Source organism: Mesocricetus auratus, unplaced genomic scaffold, assembly GCF_017639785.1.
Source record: "Mesocricetus auratus isolate SY011 unplaced genomic scaffold, BCM_Maur_2.0 Super-Scaffold_100006, whole genome shotgun sequence".
Taxonomy (NCBI): Eukaryota; Metazoa; Chordata; class Mammalia; order Rodentia; family Cricetidae; genus Mesocricetus; species Mesocricetus auratus.
In genome coordinates this window covers 100784106-100807264 of record NW_024429190.1, presented here as the reverse complement: position 1 = coordinate 100807264, position 23159 = coordinate 100784106, and the positions used below count along the sequence as shown (strand labels likewise).

The window sequence follows — 23159 nt, the reverse complement described above, 5'->3', positions numbered from 1 at the left end:
AAAGGCAGTTTGAGAACATGTTCATTTAGCAAAATTCAGTAGGGTCTTTCCTAGGGCTTATGACCTCTGCAGCCTGGGACTTTAGAAACAACAACGCACCCCCCAAATCCAGGTTTATAGTATCAGGCATAAATTCCTTCTAATGGAGTGAGTCTCAATCCAGTTGGAGAGTAGTTGGCTGGCTCATCGCAAGCTGCATCAGGGGCACATTTTGCCTGGCACTTCAGTACTGTAACATGTAGAGTGTTGTGTTCTGCAGCCAAAGTGTGGGATGTCTTCAGCAGTAGCGCCTCACCCTTAAGTCATGTGGGCAGTAACTGTATTGTCTGAGAGACCTGGAGCCTCTCTGAAAAGCTCAGAGAGAGGCCAGCACACAGAGACATGAAGTGATGTGACTACACTGAAGAGTTAGTTACCAAGTGAAGAAAAAGTCATTTGTTAAGAAAAGGCTGCACATTATACCTTTTTCCTCCAAAATAGGTCAATTACCAAGATCCTGTAAAACTTTCTTGTCCATAAAGGTTGTATTCTTCATAAAGGACATAAGCTTTTAGACGCTTGGGCAGTGGAAGAAATGACATGAAGACAGGGCAGCGCAGGCGTAACCGTCCCATACACTTCCGGATCTTAAGGCGGCACAAGTGTTTCAAAGAACGAGGGTTTGCTAAAACAAAAAGAATTGCTTTGTTCCTTGGTGACCTGAGGGCTTAGTTGGCAAATGTGTTTGATATCTAGGTTAATAGCATTTTTTATTTATTAAAGAAAGGAAGGAGAGAAAGAAAGAAGGAAAGGAAGGAAAGGAAGGAAGGAAGACTCACTTTGCAATCAGTATCTGGGATTCTTCTGCTGCTGCCCCAAGTCCCAACAACCTCCAGAATTCACTTTGTTCTGTGTATGCACCCATGGCTAGACTAGCTCAGCCTTCCAACCAAACACCAGAAGCTTCATCCCATGCCCAGGCCAGGTTCTCTTAGTTTTTATTCATTACTTTTTTCTGTTTTTCTTCATTAATGACAAGTTAATCATATTAACTTTAATTATTTTTGATTGTGTAGGGGGCCAGAGGATTGGTATCCTCAGAAGTGGGCAGATATGATGGTTAATAGCATTTTTATTTGCCACTAATGTGTGTAGGGAAACAGCTCTTCAGTTCTCATCACAGCCTTCAATGTAGGTAGTTTCTACCCACATCAATTGTAAGTCTGGCTTGTGAGACCCCCAAATCCTTCAAGTACTTAACTGTCAGCTCCCCCATCCTGTCTCTTGGAATTGACTAAAAGCTCAAAGATCACCCCAGGAGAAAGGAGATATAAGAAAAATTCAATTTGACCCAGGTGAGAGAATTCGTTTGGAGAAACATCATTTTATATGCTACAGGGTTGGAACTTCGCTTTCCCTCTTGCTATTGCCAGTTCATAGCTTCTGAGTCTTGGGTGTATATTGTTCCTCAGAGCCTTTGGGGAAAAGTGTTAACTACCTACGAAGGAAGGAAGGAGATGGGAAATGATGATAAGCACACATTAAGTGTAGTTATGAATAGCACCATTTTAAAAGAATAGTATTTCTCTATTCCTTTTTAGGTCAACCTTTTAATCAGAAGAATGTTCATAAAGTGTTGTGGTAAGAATTTTCTGTAAGAAAGATACTCACTCAAGATAAAATGTATTTCTGACCAGAGCTTCTGTTTTTCAAGCACAGCTTTCAATTTTGAACAGATTTGAACTTGATCAACGTAATCAAGCATCACACGAACAACTTTTCCAGAAAGATGCTGTAGCCATGACAGAGTTATGACTTCACAAAACTGAGAGGAAAAGAAGCAGAAAGCACAGCACTGAGCATCCTTAGTTTAGCAGAGTGATGAAAAGCGTACTAAACTGAGTCACAGGCATAACTGACCTCAGGGTGGCCTCAGAGCTGCACAGGGTAAGGCTTGACAGGTAGTTACATATGTTTATTGCTTGGTTGTCTGCAATAAAGATGGCCTTGTAACTGACAATTCTAGCTGCCAGATGTGAGTGGGAGTCTGAACAGTTACCCAGATACCCTTAAAGAAAAGCAAGACACGGGCAGCCTTCTGGCTAGCTGGAATATGGGTGTGTGTTTCTCCTGTTAAACACAAAACTGTCTAGTGGGAAGATAACTTAGTTATGGTTCTTATAAGAGACGAGACATTTTTGATTATTTTTAGAAAAGTGTGTGTGTGTGCACGCATGCATGCATGTTCATGCATGTATTGAGATCAGAGGCATTGTTCTGAAGTTGATTTTCCTTCCACTATGTGGGTTCCAGGGATCAAACTCAGGTCATCAGTCTTGGTGTTAAACATCTTAACTCGCTTAGCCATCTTGCTAGTCCTATGTTTTAGAGTCTTACTGTGTTGCTCAGCATGGCCTCAAGTAATGTCTCCTGAGTAGCTGGGACTACATGTGTGCCATTTTGCCCAGCTGTCACTTTATTATAGCTTTTTTATTTTTTGCATTTTCTGTTGTTTATAACCTAGATCCTAATACCTGAACAATATGGCAGTTTCTGTCTTTAAATAATTTGTGTGCCCTTAGACAAGATGCCCAAATGAGAGTTGAAGTTATAATATACGAGATATTCAGGAAATAATACCAGATGGTGTATGCCCTAATGCCAAATCAGTGTATAAAGTAGCTTGAACCCTTATTACCTCAATAAAACCTTCATTTCATCAAACCATTTCAAAGTCTTCCATTCACTATTTTCAAAAAATTTTTTTGGGGGGGAGGTGTTTCAAGACAGGGTTTCTCTGTGTAATCTTAACCCAGACTGGCCTCAAACTCATATAGATCCACCTGCCTCTGCCTCCCAGGTGCTGGGAATAAAGGCGTGCGCTACCACCACCCAGCCCTTGTTTTCACATTTTCAAAATATAAATTCAGGTGTGTATAGAACATCCACTATATGCTAAGCACAGACCCAAGACCAAGGAAACAAAATGAGTAAGAGTTGATGTTCATATATTTGTGAGGGGGTGCAAAATAATTAAAATAATTCTAGATAAGTGCTATAAATCTTCACAGTAAGAGAATTGATTGAAAGAGGGAACTACTTGAGGTAGACAGGGAAGGGCCTGTGGGAGAGGACACTAAATAAGACCTGAAAAGTGGAGGAAACATTTGAAAGCCCTGGGAAAGTAGCAGAGGAGGTAAGGCAAAGCTAAGAGACTGGTGCGTGAGTCTCTTTTTTGTCAGAAAGATGGCAAAGGGAGATGGGCTGATCAGATTTGAGCACTAAAAGGGATAACCAAAGAGAAACAGTGATTATAGGAATGGGGAACTTAGAAACAATCTAGCTGAATACTCAAAGAAAAAGCTAGAATACAAGATTGTATGCATTGTTTAAAACCTTGCTCATGCTGAACTTGTGAATCATTCTCATAGTTCTGACTAAAGTCACTTTCTCCTATGAATTCTGTACTTCTTACAAATTCCCATGGTTGGGTTTAGTTATGTTATGAGATACCACACTAGAGTCTTGCCAGTGTGAGCTTTTCCAAGGGCATATTGCGCCTATTGTTACAGTTCCAAGGCTACACACAACTGTTTAGGGAATACTACCAGCACTGTGGGCTTACCATAGTGTCTTTAATAACTGTAGATGTCCAGCCTTCAAAAGTACAAAGACGATGAACTCTATCCCCATGAGGACAATCAAAACATCGCTCTGTGTCATACCCATAATTCAACAGCATCCTGAGCATGACTTCATCTTTCAATGAGTATTGCAATGCTGATGGGAAATGCAAAGGGTTAACTCTGCAGAAGTAATTGACATTGGCCCCATGCCTCAGTAGTAGACTTATGAGCTCATAGTTGCCCATTCTGAGAGCTATTTGTAGGCAGTTGACCGGGTCTTGATTGGGTAGAGCCCCAGCACTCAGAAGCAGCTTAACGGAAGAGAGGTCGCCATTTGAAACTGCAAAATACAAGGCTGACTTCCTTTGATCATCATAATATTTACGGATTCTCTGATCTAGCATGAAATTCACATCAAATCCAGCCTGAATGAGAAGTTCCAGGCACTGGGGATGCGCCCCGGCTGCTGCGCAGTGAATTGGACTGATCCCACTCCTCTTGATGGCAGCAATATCTGTAACTGGAACCAACATCTTTAGAGCTCTGGAAAAAAATTTTCAAGACGCACTTTAGAGGTTGTTACAAAGTAGAATTAACCTGTCTATGATACTATTATCCCTACAATGAATGATATATGTTAATCAGGTGGTATTTAGGACCCATACCAAAGTGCTAGTTTCTTCAAGAAACTCAAATGTCAAAGTTAATACAGCTACTGTTTAGGTTAAAACTTTGAACTAGCCAAATCACCTGAGATCCAAGACTTCCCATATTTCCCAAACTGTTCTTTAAGAAAATTTAGTTACTACTATTTCCTGTTACAATTACAGAATGGGACTTACAATAAGTGGCCTTTGTCAGCTGCCACATGAATGGGCAGGTGGCCTGAACTTTTAGGAATGTTGGCATCAGCTCCATTCTCTAACAAGAGAGTCACAGAATCTGGATTTCCTCCTCTGACAGCTTCAAGTAAAATGGAGGAACAATCAGAGGCTTGACTGTGAGCATCAGCCCCTAAAAAGAGGAAAAATCTCATTAGGCAAAGTTTCTTTCCACCCTATTGCTTAAGCAATCCTAATAGACCATTACCGCCACTAAAAAGCAGCTCAGCAGTTAAGAGTAATTGTTGCTTTTCCAGAGGACTAAGGTTTGGTTCCTAGCACCCACAAGGCAGTTTCCAACTATCTGAAACTCCAGTTCCAGAGGACTGATGCTCTCTTCCTACCTCTGTGGGCACATATATACATACAGACACTTATACATTTAAACATAAAAGTAAGACATTTTAAAACAATCAGCACCTGTTAAAGTAAAACACTAAGAATAAAAGATAAAATATGTGCTCCCTTTTCCCAAGTGCAGTATAAATTAGTTGGGGAAGAAAACCATGGGGTAAGTGGTTTCTCAGAATAGTTTAATAGGTCGTTTGGCACTTGGAACTCCAGTAGGAATTCTTGGTACAAGTATTCCTTCTTTCTAGACTGGCTTATAAAAGCTGCCCTAATGCATAACCTGCTTGCATGTAGAGCAGCACTGCAAACAACTGTATTTCCATATCATCTAATGGTATTTTGATGAAAGGGACATTTGTTATTTTTCAAATTATTAGAGGTTTCATAGTAAAAGACCTTAATCCTTCTTATTAAAGTTGAAGACTTGATACTTACAAAGGTAACTATACCCACACTTCATTGATTATGTAGGTTAAGTGTCCTCTAAAAGATCCAGGGCAGGCACTGGGAGGAGAGCTGGAAGCTGAAGAAAAGATGTCTGAGCTAATGCTAGAAGTCTCAATGAAGCTGACATATTCTGAGCATATTTGGAGCTCACTGAAAGGATGTGCCTTTAGAACAGACTCCTTCATCACAAGAACTGCACAAGAACCCCATTTCCAGAATGCACTACACAATCTGATAGCCATTCTTGAGTGTTTACTATGTCCTGGTTCCTTTATGTGTGTAAGAATTTCTAAACTTGGGGCTGGAGAGAGCTTAGCCATTAACAGTGCTTGCTGTTAACAGAGCTGACTTCTGTTTCCAGCACCAGGTTGGGTGGCTCACAACCACCTTTAACTCCAGCTGTAGGGGTTCAATACTCTCTTCTAGCCTCCTTGAACACCTACGCATTAGTGGCGTACACACAGAGACAGTCATATGTAATTAAAAATGAAATCTTGGCCAGGAGTGATGGCACACACCTTTAATCTCAGCACTGGGAGGCAGAGGCAGGTGGATCTGAGTTTGAAGCCACCCTAGTCTACATGGTGAGCTCTAGAACAGCCAGGGCTGTCTCAAAAATCAAAGATAAAAATAGAATATTAAAGAATTTCTAAACTTCACAACCTCAAAAGTAGGTTTTAATATCCTCATTGAAAGGTAAATAAACTCAGGCTTTCTGCGTTTAAGTTCCTCCAAAATAGAGCTAGTAGACAAGAGGATTAAGATTTGTGAGCACATCTCCAGATCCAAGCTTACTTCTCTGAGACCATGTTGCTATTGCAGCCACACAGGGTGGTAAAACAAAGTGATTTAGTCAGATACGGCTTCAAATGCTGGCTCGCTGGCCAGCAAATGCTGGTTTATCTGACAGGTAAAAGATCAAAGTACCCTTGAACGAATTGGTGCAGGAGACCGTTTCCTGAACATAACACAGTAGCACAGATGCTGAGATCGACAATTAGTAAATGGGACCTCCTGAAACTGAGATGCTTCTGTAAGGCAAAGGACACAGTCAACAAGACAAAATAGCAGCTCACAGAATGGGAAAAGATCTTCACCAACCCAACATCTAACAGAGGGCTGATTTCCTAAATATACAAAGAGTTCAAGAAGCTAGCCACCAAAACACCAAGTAATCCAATTAAAAAGTCCCATTCTCCACCCACGGGACAGGCGAGGTAACTGTTGATCTGTCTCCAGCCTGCTTTCAGGTGGCCTGAGCAGAACCACTGGAGACCTGAGGACTGCGCACAGCGGATCCAGATCCCAGCCCAACGGGATTCAGCCCACCCAGAGACTTCCAGCTTCCAACTCCCAATCTCCACCCATGGGACAGGAGAGGCGAGGGTCCAACCTACCCAGAGTTTGCTAAGTTCTGATACTAGGATGGCCTCCATCCACACAAAAGGAAAGCCACCAGGGTATTGGGCCTGCTCCCGCCCACTGGAAAGGAACCGTGGGCACATACCCACCAGGGGGGGAAGAGACTCCTTCTGCACCCACAGGAAGAAATGATGGGAAGGTGACAATACAAAAACACACCCACCAACAGAAAAACCAATATGTCACTGCCAGAAACTAGAGAATCTACACCTGCAAGACCTGAACAGTCCATTGCGGGAGAAGCAGATGAGAAACACCTTAAAAACAACTTCATGAAAATGATAGAGGCCCTCAAAGAAGATGATATGAGAAAATCCCTTAAAGACATGGAAGAAAAACCAAACAAAAAATACAAGATATGGAGGAAAGAATCCAAAAAATGCAAGAAATGAAAGAAAAGACAAACCAAAAACTTCAACAAATGCAAGAAGAAAAGACAAAGCAAAAATTACAAGAAACAATTCAAACAGTGCAAGGGTTGAAAGCTGAGATAGAGACAGTGAAAAAACCCCACAGTCTGAAGGAATGCTGGAAATAGAAAAGCTGGGCAAACGGTCAGGTACTACAAATACAAGCATAACCAACAGAATATAAGAGATGGAAAAGAGAATCCTAGTGAAGACACACTAGGGGAAATAGATTCATCGACCAAAGAAAATCTTAAGTCCAACAAATCCCTAACACAAAATATCCAGGAAATATGGGACACTGTGGAAAGACCAAACCTAAGAATAATAGGTATAGATGAAGGTGAAGAAATACACCTCAAAGGGGGAAGAAAACATATTCAACAAAATCATAGAAGAAAACTTTCCCAACTTAAAGAAAGACATGCCAATGAGAGTAAAAGGAAATCCCCTGGCCACATAATAGTAAAAACCCTGAACATACAGAATAAAGAAAGAATATTAAGAGCAGCAAAGGAAAACGGCCAAGTAACATACAAAGGTAAACCTATCAGAATCATACCTGACTTCTCCATGGAAACTCTGAAAGCCAGAAGGTACTGGATAGATATTCTACCAACACTAAGAGACCATGGATGCCAGCCCAGACTGCTATATCCAGCAAAGCTTTCAATCACTATAGATGGAGAAAACAAAATATTCCACGACAAATCCAGATTTAAACAATATGTATCCACTAACCCAGCCCTACAGATAGTTCTGGAAGGAAAACCCCAACCCAAGGGAGTTAACTACAACCAGAAAAACATAGGCAATAGATAATCCCACCTTACCAAAAACCAAAAGAAAAGAGGTAGAAATCCACATATAATTCCACCACCATCAACTATTCCAAAACAAACAAGAATGAGTAATCAATGGTCATTAACATTCCTCAATATTAATGGTCTTAACTCACCCATAAAGAGACACAGGCTAACAGAATGGATTCGAAGACAGAACCCATCCTTCTGCTGCATACAAGAAACATCTCAGCCTCAAAGACAGATATTACCTCACATGTAAGGGTTGGGAAAAGATTTTCCAATCAAATGGACCCAAGAAGCAAGTGGGGGTTGCAATCCTAATATCTAACAAATTAGATTTTAAAATTAAATCAATCAAAAGAGATGAAAGAGGGCACTTCATACTCATCACAGGAGAAATCCACCAAGATGAAGTTTCAATTTTGAACATCTATGCCCCAAATACAAAGGTACCCACGTTCATAAAAGGAACATTACTAAAACTCAAATCACATATAAAGCCCCACACACTTATAGTGGGAGACTTCAACACCCCACTCTCACCTCTAGACAGGACTACCAGACAGAAACTTAACAAAGAATCAAAGGAACTAATAGAAGTTATGACCCAATTGGGATTAACAGACATCTATAGAACATTCCATCCAAATAAAAAAGAATATACCTTCTTCTCAGCACCACATGGAACCTTCTCAAAAATCGACCACATACTTGGCAACATATCAAACCTCAACAGGTACAAAAAATTGGAATAACTCCATGCACCTTATCAGACCGCTATGCATTAAAATTAGAATGCAACAACAACACAAATCGCAGAAACCCTACAAACTCACGACGTTGAACAATGCTCAAATGCACCATTCCTGGGTCAATGAAGAAATAAAAAAAGAAATTAGAGACTTCCTAGAATTCCCAATTCTAGGGACTTATGGGACATTTTGAAAACAGTGCTACGGGGGAAGTTCATAGCACTAAGTGCCCACATGAAGAAACTGGAGAATAGTTACACTAGAGAATTAACAGCACAACTGAAAGCTCTAGAACACAAAGAAGCAAATTCACCCAGGAGAAGTAGACGCCAGGAAACAATCATATTGTGGGCTGAAATCAATAAAGCAGAAAACGATACAAAAAAATCGATGTAGCGAAGAGTTGGTTCTTTGAGAAAATCAACAAGATAGACAAAACTTTATCCAAACTTACCAAAGGACAGAGTGTGAACATGCAAATTAACAAAATCAGAAATGAAAAGGGGGCCATACCAACAGACACTGAAGAAATCCAGAGAATCATCAGGTCATAATTTGAAAACCTGTACTCCACAAAATTTGAAAATCTAAAGGAAATGGACAATTTTCTGGATAGATATCACCTGCCAAAATTAAATCAAGAATAGATAAGCAATTTAAACAGACCTATAACACCTAAGGGAAATAGAAGCAGTCATCAAAAGTCTCCCAACCAAAACAAACAAACAAACAAAAAAACCCAGGGTCAGATGGCCTCAGTGCAGAATTCTACCAGAAATTCAAAGAACAGCTTATACCAATTCTTCTCAAAGTATTCCACACAGTAGAAGCAGAAGGGTCTTTGCCAAACCCTTTCTATGAGGCTTCAATAACCTTGATACCCAAGCCACAGAAAGACACAACTAAGAAAGAGAACTTCAGACCAATATCCCTCATGAACACTGAAGCAAAAATACTCAATAAAATCCTGGCAAATCAGATCCAAGAACACATCAGAAAACTTATCCACCATGATCAAGTAGGCTTCATTCCAGGGATGCAAGGATGGTTCAACATATGAAAATCCATCAATGTAATCCACCATATAAACAAGCTGAGAAACAAAAATCACATGATCATCTCACTGGATGCTGAAAAAGCCTTTGACAAAATCCAACACCCCTTCATGATAAAGGTCTTGGAGAGATCTGGGATAACAGGAACTTCCTCAACATAATTAAAGCTATGTGCAGCAAACCAACAGCCAACATCAAACTAAATGGTCAGAAACTCAATGCAATTCCGCTAAGATCAGGAACAAGACAAGGCTGTCCCCTCTCCCTATACCTCTTCAGTATTGTACTTGAAGTTCTAACTAGAGCAATACAACAACAAAAGGAGATCAAGGGGATACAAATTGGAAAAGAAGAGGTCAAATTTTCACTATTTTCAGATGATAAGATAGTTTACATAAGTGACCCAAAAAACTCTACCAGGGAACTCCTGCAGCTGATAAATACTTTCAGCAAAGTGGCAGGATACAAGATCAACTCAAGAAAATCAGTAGCCCTACTATATACAGATGGCTGAGAAAGAAATCAGAGAAACATTGTCCTTTACAATAGCCACAAACAACATAAAATACTTTGGGGGTAACGCTAACCAAACAAGGGAAAAGTCTTTAAAGAAAGAAATTAAAGAAGACACCAGAAGGTGGAAAGATCTCCCATGCTCTTGGATAGGTAGGATCAACATAGTTAAAATGGCAATCTTACCAAAAGCAATCTACAGATTTAACGCAATCCCTATTAAAATCCCAGCACAATTCTTCACAGACTTTGAAAGAACAATAATCAACTTTATATGGAAAAACAAAAGACCCAGGATAGCCAAAACAACCTTATTCAACAAAGCAACATCTGGAGGCATCACCATCCCTGACTTTAAGCTCTATCATAGAGCTGTAGTCCTGAAAACAGCTTGGTATTGGCACAAAAATAGACAGGTAGACTGATTGGAATCGAATTGAACACCCTGATATTAACCCATACAAGTATGAACACCCAATTTTTGACAAAGAAGCTAAAAATACACAATGGAAAAAAGAAAGCATCTTTAACAAATGGTGCTGGCATAACTGGATGCTGGCATGTAGAAGACTGCAGATAGATCCATGTTTATCGACATGCACAAAACTTAAGTCCAAATGGATCAAAGACCTCAACATAAATCTAGCCACACTGAATCTGTTAGAAGAGAAAGTGGGAGGCACCCTTGAACGAATTGGTATAGGAAACAGCATCCTGAACATAACTCTAGTAGCACAGACACTAAGATCGACAGTAAGTGGGACCTCCTGAACCAACATAACTCTAGTAGCACAGACACTAAGATCGACAGTAAGTGGGACCTCCTGAACCTGAGAAGACAAAAAGGCAACCCACAGATTGGGAAAAGATATTCACTAACCCCACATCTGACAGAGGGCTGATCTCCAAAATTTAGAACTTAAGAAGCAAGGATCCAATTAAAAAATGGGGTACAGAACTAAATAGAGAATTCTCAATAGAGGAGTCTAAAATGACTGAGAGACACTTGAGAAAGTGCTCAACATCCCTAGCCATCCAGGAAATACAAATAAAAACAACTCTGAGATACCATCTCACTCCTGTCAAAATGGCTAAAATCAAAAACACCAATGACAGTTTATGCTGGAGAGGTGGTGGAGAGAGGGGAACACTCCTATACTGCTGGTGGGAGTGCAAACTTGTACAGCTACTTTGGAAATCAGTATGGTGGTTTCTCAGGAAAATTGGAATCACTTTACCTCAAGATCCAGCAGTTCCACTCTTAGGCATATACCCAAAGGATGTACATTCATACCACAAGGACATCTGTTCAACTGTGTTCATAGCAGCATTATTTGTAATAGCCAAACCTAGAAGCAATCCAGATTTCCCTCAACCGAAGAATGGATAAAGAAAATGTAGTACATTTATACAATGGAGTACTACTCAGTGGGAAAAAAATGAAATCTTGAAATTCGCAGGCAAATGGATGGAACTAGAAGAAACCATCCCGAGTGAGGTAACCCAGACACAGAAAGACAAACATGGTATGTACTCTCTCATAAATGGGTATTAGACATAGAGCAAAGGATTACCAGGCTATAATCCACAACCCCAGAAAAGCTAGGATAGGAGGAGGACCCTAATAGAGACAAGATATCCTGAACAAATTGAGAGCATGGGGAAGGTGGGAGGTAGGTAGGTGAAAGGGGAGGGGGTAGGACAACAAAAGGAATCAGGAAGACTGAGTCAGGGGAGGAATAGAGGAAAGCAAGAAAAGAGATACATTAATAGATGGAGCCAGTATAGGTTTAAAGAGAAATCTGGCACTAGGGAAATGTCCAGAGATGCACAAGGATGACCCCAACTAACAATCTAAGCAATAGTGGAGAGGCTACCTTAAATGCCCTTCCCCTATAATGAGATTGATGACTGCCTTAAATGGCATCATAGAGCCTTCACCCAGTAGCTGATGGAAGCAGAAGCAGAGATCCACAGCTAATCACTGAGCTGAACTCCTGGAATCCAGTTGTAGAGAGGAAGGAGTGATGAGCAAAGGGGTCAAGATCATGCTGGGGAAATTCATAGAAACAGCTGACCTGAGCAAGGGGGAGCACATGGACCCTAATCTGACAGTTGGGGAACCAGTGTAGGACCGAACCAGGCCCTCTGAATGTGGGTGTCAGTTGGGAGGCCTGGGCAGTCTATGGGGCCTCTGGTAGTAGAACTAGTATTTATTCGGAGTGCACAAATGGACTTTGGGAGCCCCTTCCCTATGGAGGAATACTTTCTTAGCCTAGATACATAGGGGAGGGCCTAGGCCCTGCCCCAAATGATGTGACAGACTTTGATGATTCCCATTGGAGGTCTCACCCTCCCTGAGGAGTGGATGGGAGGTGGGATGGGGGGCTGGTGGTGGGCATGGGAGGACAGGAGGGAGAGGGAACTGGGATTGGTATATAAAATAAGATTGTTTCTAATTTAAATAAAACTTTATAAAAAAGATTTAAATTTGTTGTCTTTCCTCCATCTTTATATTTAAATCAGTGATCTAGACAAGGCTTATTCTTAGGCTAGAAATGTAGTTTATTATTAGAGTTCTTTTGGACAATGCAGAAGACTGGTTTAAACCCCAGTAACACAGTGAGGTAGAGGGAAAGAGTCTTTCTCAAAGATGAAAGATCTGGTGTTTCCTTTTGTTATTCCAGTGAATAACTCTAGACATCTTTTAGATCACATGTCAGGCACTGTGTTAAAATTCAACAGGCATTTGTTGGAGCTCTGCTTCCTGTATAGAAGGCCTTGCCATCTAGAGTATTGTAGACTGGAATTATATATTACTAAAATCCAAAGCTTCTAGATATAAGGAAAATAAAAGGTACAATGTTGTGATTTCATACACTGCTTCATTGGACACATTAATGATGGTCTCAGTGATGTATTCGTTTTGTGAGCCAAGGGTCCCTGCTAGATAAACCAGAGTCTAGACTTGTCATCACTAAAGGGAGTGGGTGTAATGGAAGACGTGTTGCAGCTGGTACCATCATTGGTCTTCTTTCCTCAAGTGCAGGATGAAGTTGATACCTGCCTCACGTGTTTAAAGGATACAAACTGCTAAATACCTGTCGGATAGAAAGTATTCAGCATGAATTGTCTTCTCCCCCTGGGGGTTTGGTTATTACCCAAGCAGAGGCTAGGACACAGAGTAAAGCAGTCAGGAGGAATTTGCTATTATCTTAACAGCTTGATGACACATTGCCTCAAGAAAACCTTGGAGGGTGTGGAGGGAAGGGAGGCAAGAAAGGGAGATGACAGATGATAGACAGATAGATAGGGCAGATACAAAGTAATGTTGGTGTGATTTTTAAATTATATTTTATGTACATTGGTGTTTTGCCTGCATGTATGTCTGTGTGAAGGTGACAGATTCCCTGGAACTGGAGTTAGATAATTGTGAGTTGTCATGTGGGCTCTGGGAATTGAATTTGGATCCTCTGGAAGAACAGTCAGTGTTTTTAATCACTAAGCCACCTCTCCAGCCCTGGTTAGTAGTGTTTTATATCAATGAGATGTTTGCTTTTTGGTAAACTGTGAGCAGCTATTGTCTATTGGGTGATTATATGATTGAGACCAAGTTTAGAGAGAGAGAGAGAGAGAGAGACAGAGACAGAGACAGAGACAGAGAGACAGAGACACACAGAACATGGATTGTTGCAGAGACTTTGTAGGAAAGGACAACCAACACAAAAGTTTAAACTGAGAACCAAGGGTTGGTTTGATGGAGTATTGGACAAAAGTCATCTGCAGCCTCATAATTTGCAAAACTATGTCACAAAAGATTCAGTCTCCATTTTCAGTGTTTCTTTTAATCTCTCTCTCTCTCTCTCTCTCTCTCTCTCTCTCTCTCCTCCCCCTCCCTCCTCTCTCTCTGTCCTCTCTCCTTTCTCCTCTCTCTCTCTCTCTCTCTCTCTCTCTCTCTCTCTCTCTCTCTCTCTCTCTCTCTCTCTCTCTCTCTCTCTGCCTCCCTCTCTCTCTCCCTCCCCCCTCTCTCTCTCAAGGCGTGTGTCAACACTGCCCAGCTGAGTTCAGGTTTTTAAATAGCTAACATTCACACACAATTTTCACAAACACTGGTCCTTATAAAATGTTATTTTAGAAGAACTCTTGGGGAGTCTGGAGAGATGAATTAATAGTTATGAGCACTGGCTCCTCTTCCAGAGGGCCTGGGTTCAATTCCCAGAACATACCAACAACTGTTTTTAACTCTAGTTCCTGGGCATCCCTTTTCTAGCCTCTGTGAACTTTATATGCATGTAGTAAATAGACATACATGCAGGCAAGACACTCCCACATACAAAATAAAAATAAGTAAGTCTTAAAAAACACGAACCAACAATAAGCCCTACCCCTAAACCAACCCTTGGCTCTCATTACTCCTGTAACCAGTCACTGGGTAACCCTTGCCTTTCTGCAGTAAGAGTTCCATGATTTCAGTGTGTCCGCTTTGAGCCGCAAGCGCGAGAGGGGTAAATCCGTAGGAGCTCCGTGCATCCGGGTGTGCCCCAGAAGCCAGCATCAACTTCACCATGTCCAATCTGCCTAGCTTGGCAGCTTCATGGAGAGCTGTTCTCTCATTGGCACATCGAAGGTTGACATCCGCTCCATGGCTGATCAGCAAGGTGGCCATGTCGTAGGAGTCTTTCAGAACAGCTGGGGAATTGTGAGGTGGACAGTGCATTAAGAGGGGCTTAAGGTAAGTGGCCTATTAGCTAGTGTCCTCAGCTTCTTAAGGCAGATACAAAGTAATACTAGAGTGTTTTACATAAATGAGATGTGGGGTCTTGTTTTTGTTTTTGTAAGCTGTGAGCTGCTACTTTCTACTGGGTATTTACATGGTTGAGAAAAAGTTTATTAACCTTATTTCTCTCAAGAAAACAGGAGCTTCGTGGAGAGGCTCACAAGCTGCACCCCTCCCTAGAACCCACAGACAGTTAATGGTGACTGGAGGATAGTGAGACATTTCTTCAGTGAGACAACCACTAGGGAGATGTCTATGCTCCTGTAAAAGTCACCTGTCACCCATGTTTTTTTTTTTTTAAGCATCCTTAATTAAACTCATTGGATCATCAAAATCAAGGACATGAAAGTATGTGTTGGAGAGGTATATCTGAAAAGAGGAAGGAGATTAGAGGGACAAGAGAGGGGAATGGGGGATGGGCATGACAGAAATACATTCTATACATATATGAAAATGTCATGATGATGGTGAATGCCTACATACGACACCAGTGTACAAAGCAACCCTGTAGTTACCACCTAAAAATACATCACACAGCATAAAACTTTTAGCTTTGCAGATGATATGTTACAATGTTATGTGTAAATAATGTATGTTTTTTTTTTTTAAGAAAGAAAAGGAGGGCCAGTTAAATGGCCCAGTGAGCACAGGACTTGTGCCATGTCTGAAAACTCATGTTCCATCCCGGGCCACACATGGTGGAAGGAGAGAACCAATGTCTGCAAGTTGTCGTATGACCTTCACACATGTGCCATGTCAGTGAACCCCCAACTACCCCCGCACCACGAGGAAATAAACGTAAAAATATTATTAAAAGGGAAAGAAAGTGCATGTCCATTATAAATTACTTAAGGAGGACAGAAATGCTAAGGCAAGCCTAAACTTGGCGTGACTGTCCACTAAAATTGCTCCTTCACCTGTGACATGGAGTGGTGGTGACAATTTTCATTTGCATGTTAATTCTATTTTTGGAATTGTTTATGAAAACCATCTTTAATAAAGTGAACTATATTTTTAATGAGAGTCTAAATGCTTAGTACAGTCCTAAGATGCCTGCAGCTGCTTAGGAGGAGAGCCCTAACAGCAACAGAAGCCTCCTCAGCAATGGATGGAGGGCTAAAATGCCATTGAAATATCTATAGGAATGGCTCTGCTCACAGGCAGTGAGGGTTTGGGGCTGGTTCCCAAGTATGTAGTAGAGAATGCTCCCTGAGATTCTTTGTGATGAAAACAAATGATCATGTAGCTAGCATCAGCCAAAACAAAGAAGAGAGCCAGCCTAGAAACAGCAGCAAGGACACACACAGATAAATGAATCCAGAATCCAGAGAGGAGCCAGCTTCCCACCATCGCTGTGAAAGGCTCAGAGTGTGTTTGCTTTTCAGACGTGACTTACACACACTTGTCACGCAAGAGCTTTCTCATGCGAGCTGTGGTGTGGTGCTCTGTAGTTTGTGCACTGCCTTCTCAGGAAGACTGGGGCCATGAGAGACAACTTGAGCAGTGTGGTGTCGACAAGAATTACATTTGGGTTGGGTTTAAGAGCCAGTTATCGGAATTCTCTCTTTCCCAGATATCTTTGTTCTTTCTCAGAGGATTTTTATTTTTTAAGTTTTGTTTCTTGGGACACAGTTTCAAAATCCATGCTAACTTTTAACTCACTATGTGACCCAGACTGGCCTCAAAGTCAAGAAGAGTTGGTTACAAGCGAAAGTTACCCCACCCAGCAGAACACACGCCAGAGAGCAGGAGCCGAACGGACAGTGCCGTAACTGTGGCCACGGAGGTGACCTAGACTTTCTTCAAAGAGAAGCTGTTCTTTACCTGTAAGAAGAGGGGAATTGCCTTCAAGATTCTTAGCATCTGGGTTGCAGCCATTGAGAAGGAGAAAATGGACATTTTCTAGGAGGCTACTGCTGACCGCCAAAAAGAGTGGTGTTTCACCATTGTGGGTGGTGTGTTCCCACGCACTGGGTTTGGAAGCTGAAATAAATTCATCACACCACACAGGTTAAGATGCAGAAATAAACTTAACTCATTCTTCCGAAGCATCAAGAGGAGCGAAGAGGAGTTTACCTTTCAGGGTTATTTCCAAGATGTTCCTATTTAAGTGCACTGCCGCCTTATGCAGAGGGAGCCAGCCATCCCCGTTGGCTTCATCAAATGCAGACTGGCACCTGGTCAAGTGCGCCAGTGCATCTTCCTTACCTGGTGACATGGAAAAGAACACAGATTCATGTTTGGCACACACAGGAGCCCATGCTACTTCTGCCATCGACCACCAAATGCCCAGTCTGTAGGAGACTGTTTCCAGGCTTTTGGTGCCTGGAAGGAAATGCTGCCACCACCACACCTCACCACACACGGAAGGGAGAATAGGAAGAGAACTTAACTGCCTCTATCGCCTCAATGATCTTCTTATGATCAGCACTCAAAACAGAATGGGATCTGCACAGAAAAATAAGCAGTTATCTAGTGTTTTTGATGGAAGCCCAAAAGAAAAGGTAAAAACAGTTGTAGTTACTCAGGGATGAACTCCCATATGAAGGACTCAGTGAGACCTAGTAGAAACACTTGCCTTGAGGATGGGTGTGCAGCTTAGAATGCTTGCCTTGCATGCATAACATCTCCAGTGCACGTGCCCATGCATGCACACACTCACACATACACACTCATCATGTGTGCTCGTACATGAGTGCAAGGGTTGAGGGCGAGGGATAGATTCCATTTGTAAAATGTAGTACGTTCCTCAACACATTATAGGGAAACTGCCCCTCCAGGTCTGCTCTCCCTTGTTAGACATAACTTCTTGAAGGCAAGGAACAGGTCTACTTGGGAATCTAGACTGCAGTTTATGCCTTCAATAAATGGTGCTGAATTGACTTAAATTTGAGTCAATTGTACCACATGGAAAAACCGATAGATACTCTAGCAAAAAATTATTGTTAAAAATACATAATTAAGGTGTGAATTCCCCATAGTTTGAATTCTTTTTCAGGAAACAGTAACAGTTTAAATTCTACTTTTATGAAAAGATCTAAACCTTAAAGCATTGTGTATGAGTTTTAAATTTTGAGACAGGATCTCATTATGTAGCCCAGAGCTGCTCCAGGTCCCTGCATTGCTTCTGCCTCTGCAGGGGTTGTGGGCAAGCACCCTGGACTCAATATATGAATCTTAGACGGTTTTCTCTGCTTACTCAGTAAGCCCAGGTTGGAAAGAATGAATTTTCTTAGACACTCTGTCCTGTTCACAATGTGGCCATCTGAGTCTCCCTAACATTTGTAATTGTGTTGTTTCTGTGTGCTCTGTGAGAAATGACCACACTGTTACTGACTTAAAACAGCACAAAGCCATTACTTTGTGGTTCTTCGGTTCTGGGCTTGCACAGATCTGGCTTCTCCTGAAAGCTCTAGGTAAGGTTCTGTTTCTTGTCTTTTCCAAGTTCTAGAACCATCACATGGTTTTTGGTACATGGATCCGTTCCTTCTTCCTCCAGGTCCTTGGTTGGGTGCCGCCCTCCCTTCGGTGACACCTCTCCCTTTCCTGCCCACCGTTAAGGCCCTGCCCGGGTCACCTCCACTATGTGATTAGCATCTGTAATTTCCTGTAGTTTTACAGATTTGTGTACTCAGGGTTCTAGGAATTAGGGAGTAAGCACCTTTAGGTGGGTCACTACTCCACACGACATAAGAATATTCTTGTTTTCCTTTCTGTGTGTGTGGTCCATGTGTGTACATATTCACACATGTGCATGAGTGTTCATGCACAAGAGGACCAGAGGTCACCATCAGGCATCCCCTCCATTGCCTTTAAGAGGTCACCGTCGGGTGTCTCCTCCGTTGCTTTTCCACCGTGTCTTCCTTCTGAGATAGGGTCTCTCTGCTGGCGCGCATCAGTTCAGCCAGATGGACTGTTGGCTGGCTAATGAGCTTTAGGTACTGACGTGCCTCTGCTTCCCTGAGCACTGACAGTACAGATGTACACCACCATGTCTTGCATTTATGCGGGTGCTGGCGATATGGACTCAGGACCTCAAGTTTGTGCAGTAAACACTATCCAGCCTCCATTTTATATTTCTAACACCAGTGAATGCCTGGCCCAATCAGCAATCTTCTCTGGGTATTGTACAAGTTTTGAAATTTAATAAATGAAATTTATGTGATGACTACAATTTCAATTTCCATCATACATTTCCATACTTTACTTAGTAAAAATCTCTTGCACTTTTAGACTATAAGTATTTATTTGAAATAAATTGTTGGGGCTGGAGAGATGGTTCAGAGGTTAAGAGCACTGACTGCTCTTCCAGAGGTCCTGAGTTCAATTCCCAGCAACCACATGGTGGCTCGCAACCATCTATTGTGAGCTCTGGTGCCCTCTTCTGGTGTGCAGGCAAATATGCAAACAAAACACTATATGTAATAAAAATAAGTAAATAAATTAAAAAAGAAATCAATTGCTTGGTTATGCATTAATACCACAACCATAAGATTGATATCACTAGACAACTTGGTAAGTCTGATTTCTTTGTGAAACTTTAAGCATCTAAATATTATTTTAATTATCACCCTAAAGTGAACAGCAATGTATAGGGATTATGTTGTTGCGGGAAGCACAGACTGTGAACCTGCCTGGCTCCTCATTAGCTCATTAGTGAACTTGAGTAAGTTACTTTTCTGTGCCTCAGTTTCTTTATTTGTAAATGTTATTTCTAAAAATAACAGGACCTCCCCATAAAGAAGTAACGAGAATTAAAATTGAAGTAAGTTAATAGTTAGGACTAGTTCATGGCATACTGTGATCACACCATGAATTTGTTAAAGTTAGATAATACTACCAGATGCTGGTGATGCGGTTCAGTGATTAAGAGCACATCCTGCTCTTGTAGAGGACCAGAGTTTGGTTCTCAGCACCCACACCGGGCAGTTCACACCACCTATAACTCCAGCTCCAGGGATCTGACGCCTGTGGTTTCCACAGGCACCTGCACTCAAATGCATAAATCCACACCACACACACATCCAAAATACAAAATAAAGCTTTAAAAATCCTATAGGTTTGATTTAATCCTCATTTCCATATTTAATTGTAAGGTCATTTGAGGTTAAGAAACCATCCTGCTTTACCTGAGCAGGTAGATAGAGGTTGCCATGCCAACCAACTGGGCTTCTCACTCCATAAAGGCAATGGTTTCAGCCCTGGAGGCCAACGTTGCTGATCAGCTAGCTGTGCATGACTGTGAACTGTCCTTACCCAGGGTGAGGGTAATTCTTACACCGTGTAGAGACCTAGTGCCAACAAAACTCTAATCCCCTCACCCAGGAGGTGTTGGTCTCTCCTAAGGCTGCACTCCCTCCCTGGATCTCAGTAGATAAAGACCGGGCTCCTCACCTGCCTCACTGAGGTAATTTCCTGTGTGTCTTGGTTATATTCATGTGTACCTTCAACTCCGTAAGGACAACTGTGTTATGCTCTTCTCTGGCCTTCATCGCCTGCCTTCATTTCTTCCTTCTGCTTTCCAGTGCGCATCTTCTCACCCAGATTTGTTACCCTCCTACTGTCTTACTTCTTTCCAAGTTTCTCTCTGCATTTGGGCATTATATTCTAGACGTGCTTACATTACAGTCACCCATTGGGAATGCAGCGGCATAGTGCACGCTTTGCATTCGCGTGACCTAGGGTTCAATTCTAACCACTACTGAAAAAAAAAAAAGACAACTCTGATGGCTTGAAAGAAAATGGCCCTCAAAGGGAGTGGCACTATTAGGAGGTGTGGTTTTGTTGCAGTAGGTGTGGTCTTGTTGGAGGAAGTGTGTCACTGTGGGGGCAGGCTTTTAGGTCTCTTTTCTCAAGCTTTACTAAGTATGACAGTCAGTTGACTTCCTGTTGGTTGCAAGATGTGGGACTCTCAGCTGCTCCTCCAGCACTACATCTGCCTTGCAAGCCACGCTCACTGCCATGATGATAACGGACGGAACCTCTGAAACTGTGAGTGAGCCGCCACAGTTAAATTCTTTATAAGAGTTGCCATGGTCACGGTGTCTCTTTATAGCAACAGAAACCCTAAGATAACAACTCCCTGTATTCTCTGACTTTCCCTTCTGTGTCTGTAACATTAGCATTAAGATCATGACTGGTCTCAACTGCTGAATACTTCTTAATACTCTTTGCCAATGAGGAGGACATTACCTCTTGTCTTCTGATGTATGTTGCGTTATTCCTGGCTTGTAGATATCCAGCAAACTCTGTTGAATGATGAGTTGGGTTTCAAAGTCGGTGTCTGTGTCCTCATCACTGTTGGAGTTATCCATGTGAGTCTTGGATAGGTTCACTTTCAACTCAGAATGAGTTCAAGTATTTTTCCAGTTGTGAAAAGATTTCAACTGCCTAAAAATATGAAGTGACATCTAGAAAACTAGAAAGCTGACAGGATTGATAAATGAAGAAAATGCAAATTTTGAAAACAAAATATTCATTTAAAATTTTCCCATGAATTTAAAAGTTTTCTGGACTGCCCTGGATTCAATATAAATTAGATGTTTCTGTGAGTAGACATTTATTTAAAACTTACTCAAGAAAACCCTACTTTCATGAGACTTAGGTCATAAATCATTGCCAACTATACACCAGAGATTAATATCCAAACTATATAAAGAACTGCAAAAATTAAGTACATAAATTGTTAGATGATCTAGCTAATAAGAGGGCTAATGAACTGAATAGACAGATCTCAAAAGAAGACCTTATAAGAAACTGAGTGCTCAGCTATGGATGTCTCTCCTGTATCCACACCCGTATCTAGGCACACTGAGGAAGAGGGGGCAGAAAGGACGTAAGAGTCGGCAGATGGGAGGAGAGCTGCACAGTGGTGGCTTTTGGACATGCACAGCTGTTGCACACATCAGTGCATAGCAACTGTGGTTACTGCACAGAACCTACATGAGATGAAGTCAGTCTAAGTGCCAGCCCGGATGCAGAGAGGCCCTGTGAGGCCTGCATCTCGCTGAGGAGCTCTCAACAGTCGATAGCTGCTGATGGAGGGAAGTCACTCTCTTTTAGGGATATGGCTTCAGGAAAAAAAATCAATCTCAAACCAACAAGTAAAATTCATCCCTGTTGACAAGCTTTCATAGTCACACTCAAGAACTCACAGCAGCCACGGTTACCTGCAAGAGGCCCACGCAAGGTCAAACTCATCAAATTCTGGCACATATGGGACAGATGGTCTCTAGTCCTCATCCCTTACTGCAGGACTGTTGTCAGCTGATATTTTCTAGGTGAAAACCATTTTTTAAAAAGACATGGCTACTGCTAGGATTTCCACGCTTTAGGGTGTGACTCCACACCCACTCCCACACACATGGAGAGCACTAACTGAACTTAGTGGGTTATAAAAAAGAAAAAAAAACACAAAATAAAATAAGGACAAGAAGCTGGGAGAATGACATGTTGGGGGAAATATATGATCATATTTCATTGTATGCACCTGTGACAATGTCAAGAATAAAGAAAAAATTAAAAGTGAGGTGGAGAGCAACACACACACACACACACACACACACACACACACACACCATGAAAGTAGACAGGAACCATGAGAGGAAGTGCTTTTAAAGGAGGGGGAGGGAGAAAGAGAGTGACAGAAGACACACGGAAGAAAGTCAAGAGGGGCGGGGCGGGGTGGACAGCATGGGGAAGGGAACGAATACAGCATAATGACACACGTGTATGAAAATGTCATAGCAAAGCCCATTTACACACCAACTTCAAAACTGAAGGCAAAAAGTAAAACAACAACAAAAACTACTTACAAATAAGTAATTAAACTTTAAAGGGATTTTAAAAAGCCCAGGGCATTTTTTTGCAATACTGAAAGTGTTTCCTATTGACTTATTTAGGCAGGGCATTTGAGTTTTTCTCAATGATTATAGCACCCAAAAGAAGACCTTCCATAGAGTCAGTGAATGCTATGCTAACAACACTATTTTATTGTAAAAACCCGAAAGTGAGAATGTTTTGGGAATAAATACACCACAAAGAATAGGAACAGCAATAATTAAGCCAGCCAGTGTATTAGGCAATATCTAAATGGTTTAAAGAGAACACTACCATTTTAATATAGAACAGGCTCTAAAGACTA

General features: G+C 41.6%; 1 protein-coding gene across 1 annotated transcript; it reads right to left on the bottom strand.

Moving 5' to 3' along the window:
- Positions 1-4: 4 nt before the first annotated feature.
- Positions 5-21368, bottom strand: Asb14 (ankyrin repeat and SOCS box containing 14). The gene is made up of 9 exons (XM_021231583.2): positions 21209-21368; positions 17412-17464; positions 17093-17227; positions 16841-16999; positions 14683-14928; positions 4448-4619; positions 3605-4148; positions 1651-1804; positions 5-664 (listed from the first exon to the last, which is right to left on the bottom strand). The coding sequence occupies exons 1-9, from the start codon at positions 21328-21330 to the stop codon at positions 486-488; spliced, it is 1764 nt and encodes a 587-aa protein (XP_021087242.1). The 5' UTR covers positions 21331-21368; the 3' UTR covers positions 5-485.
- Positions 21369-23159: the final 1791 nt, after the last annotated feature.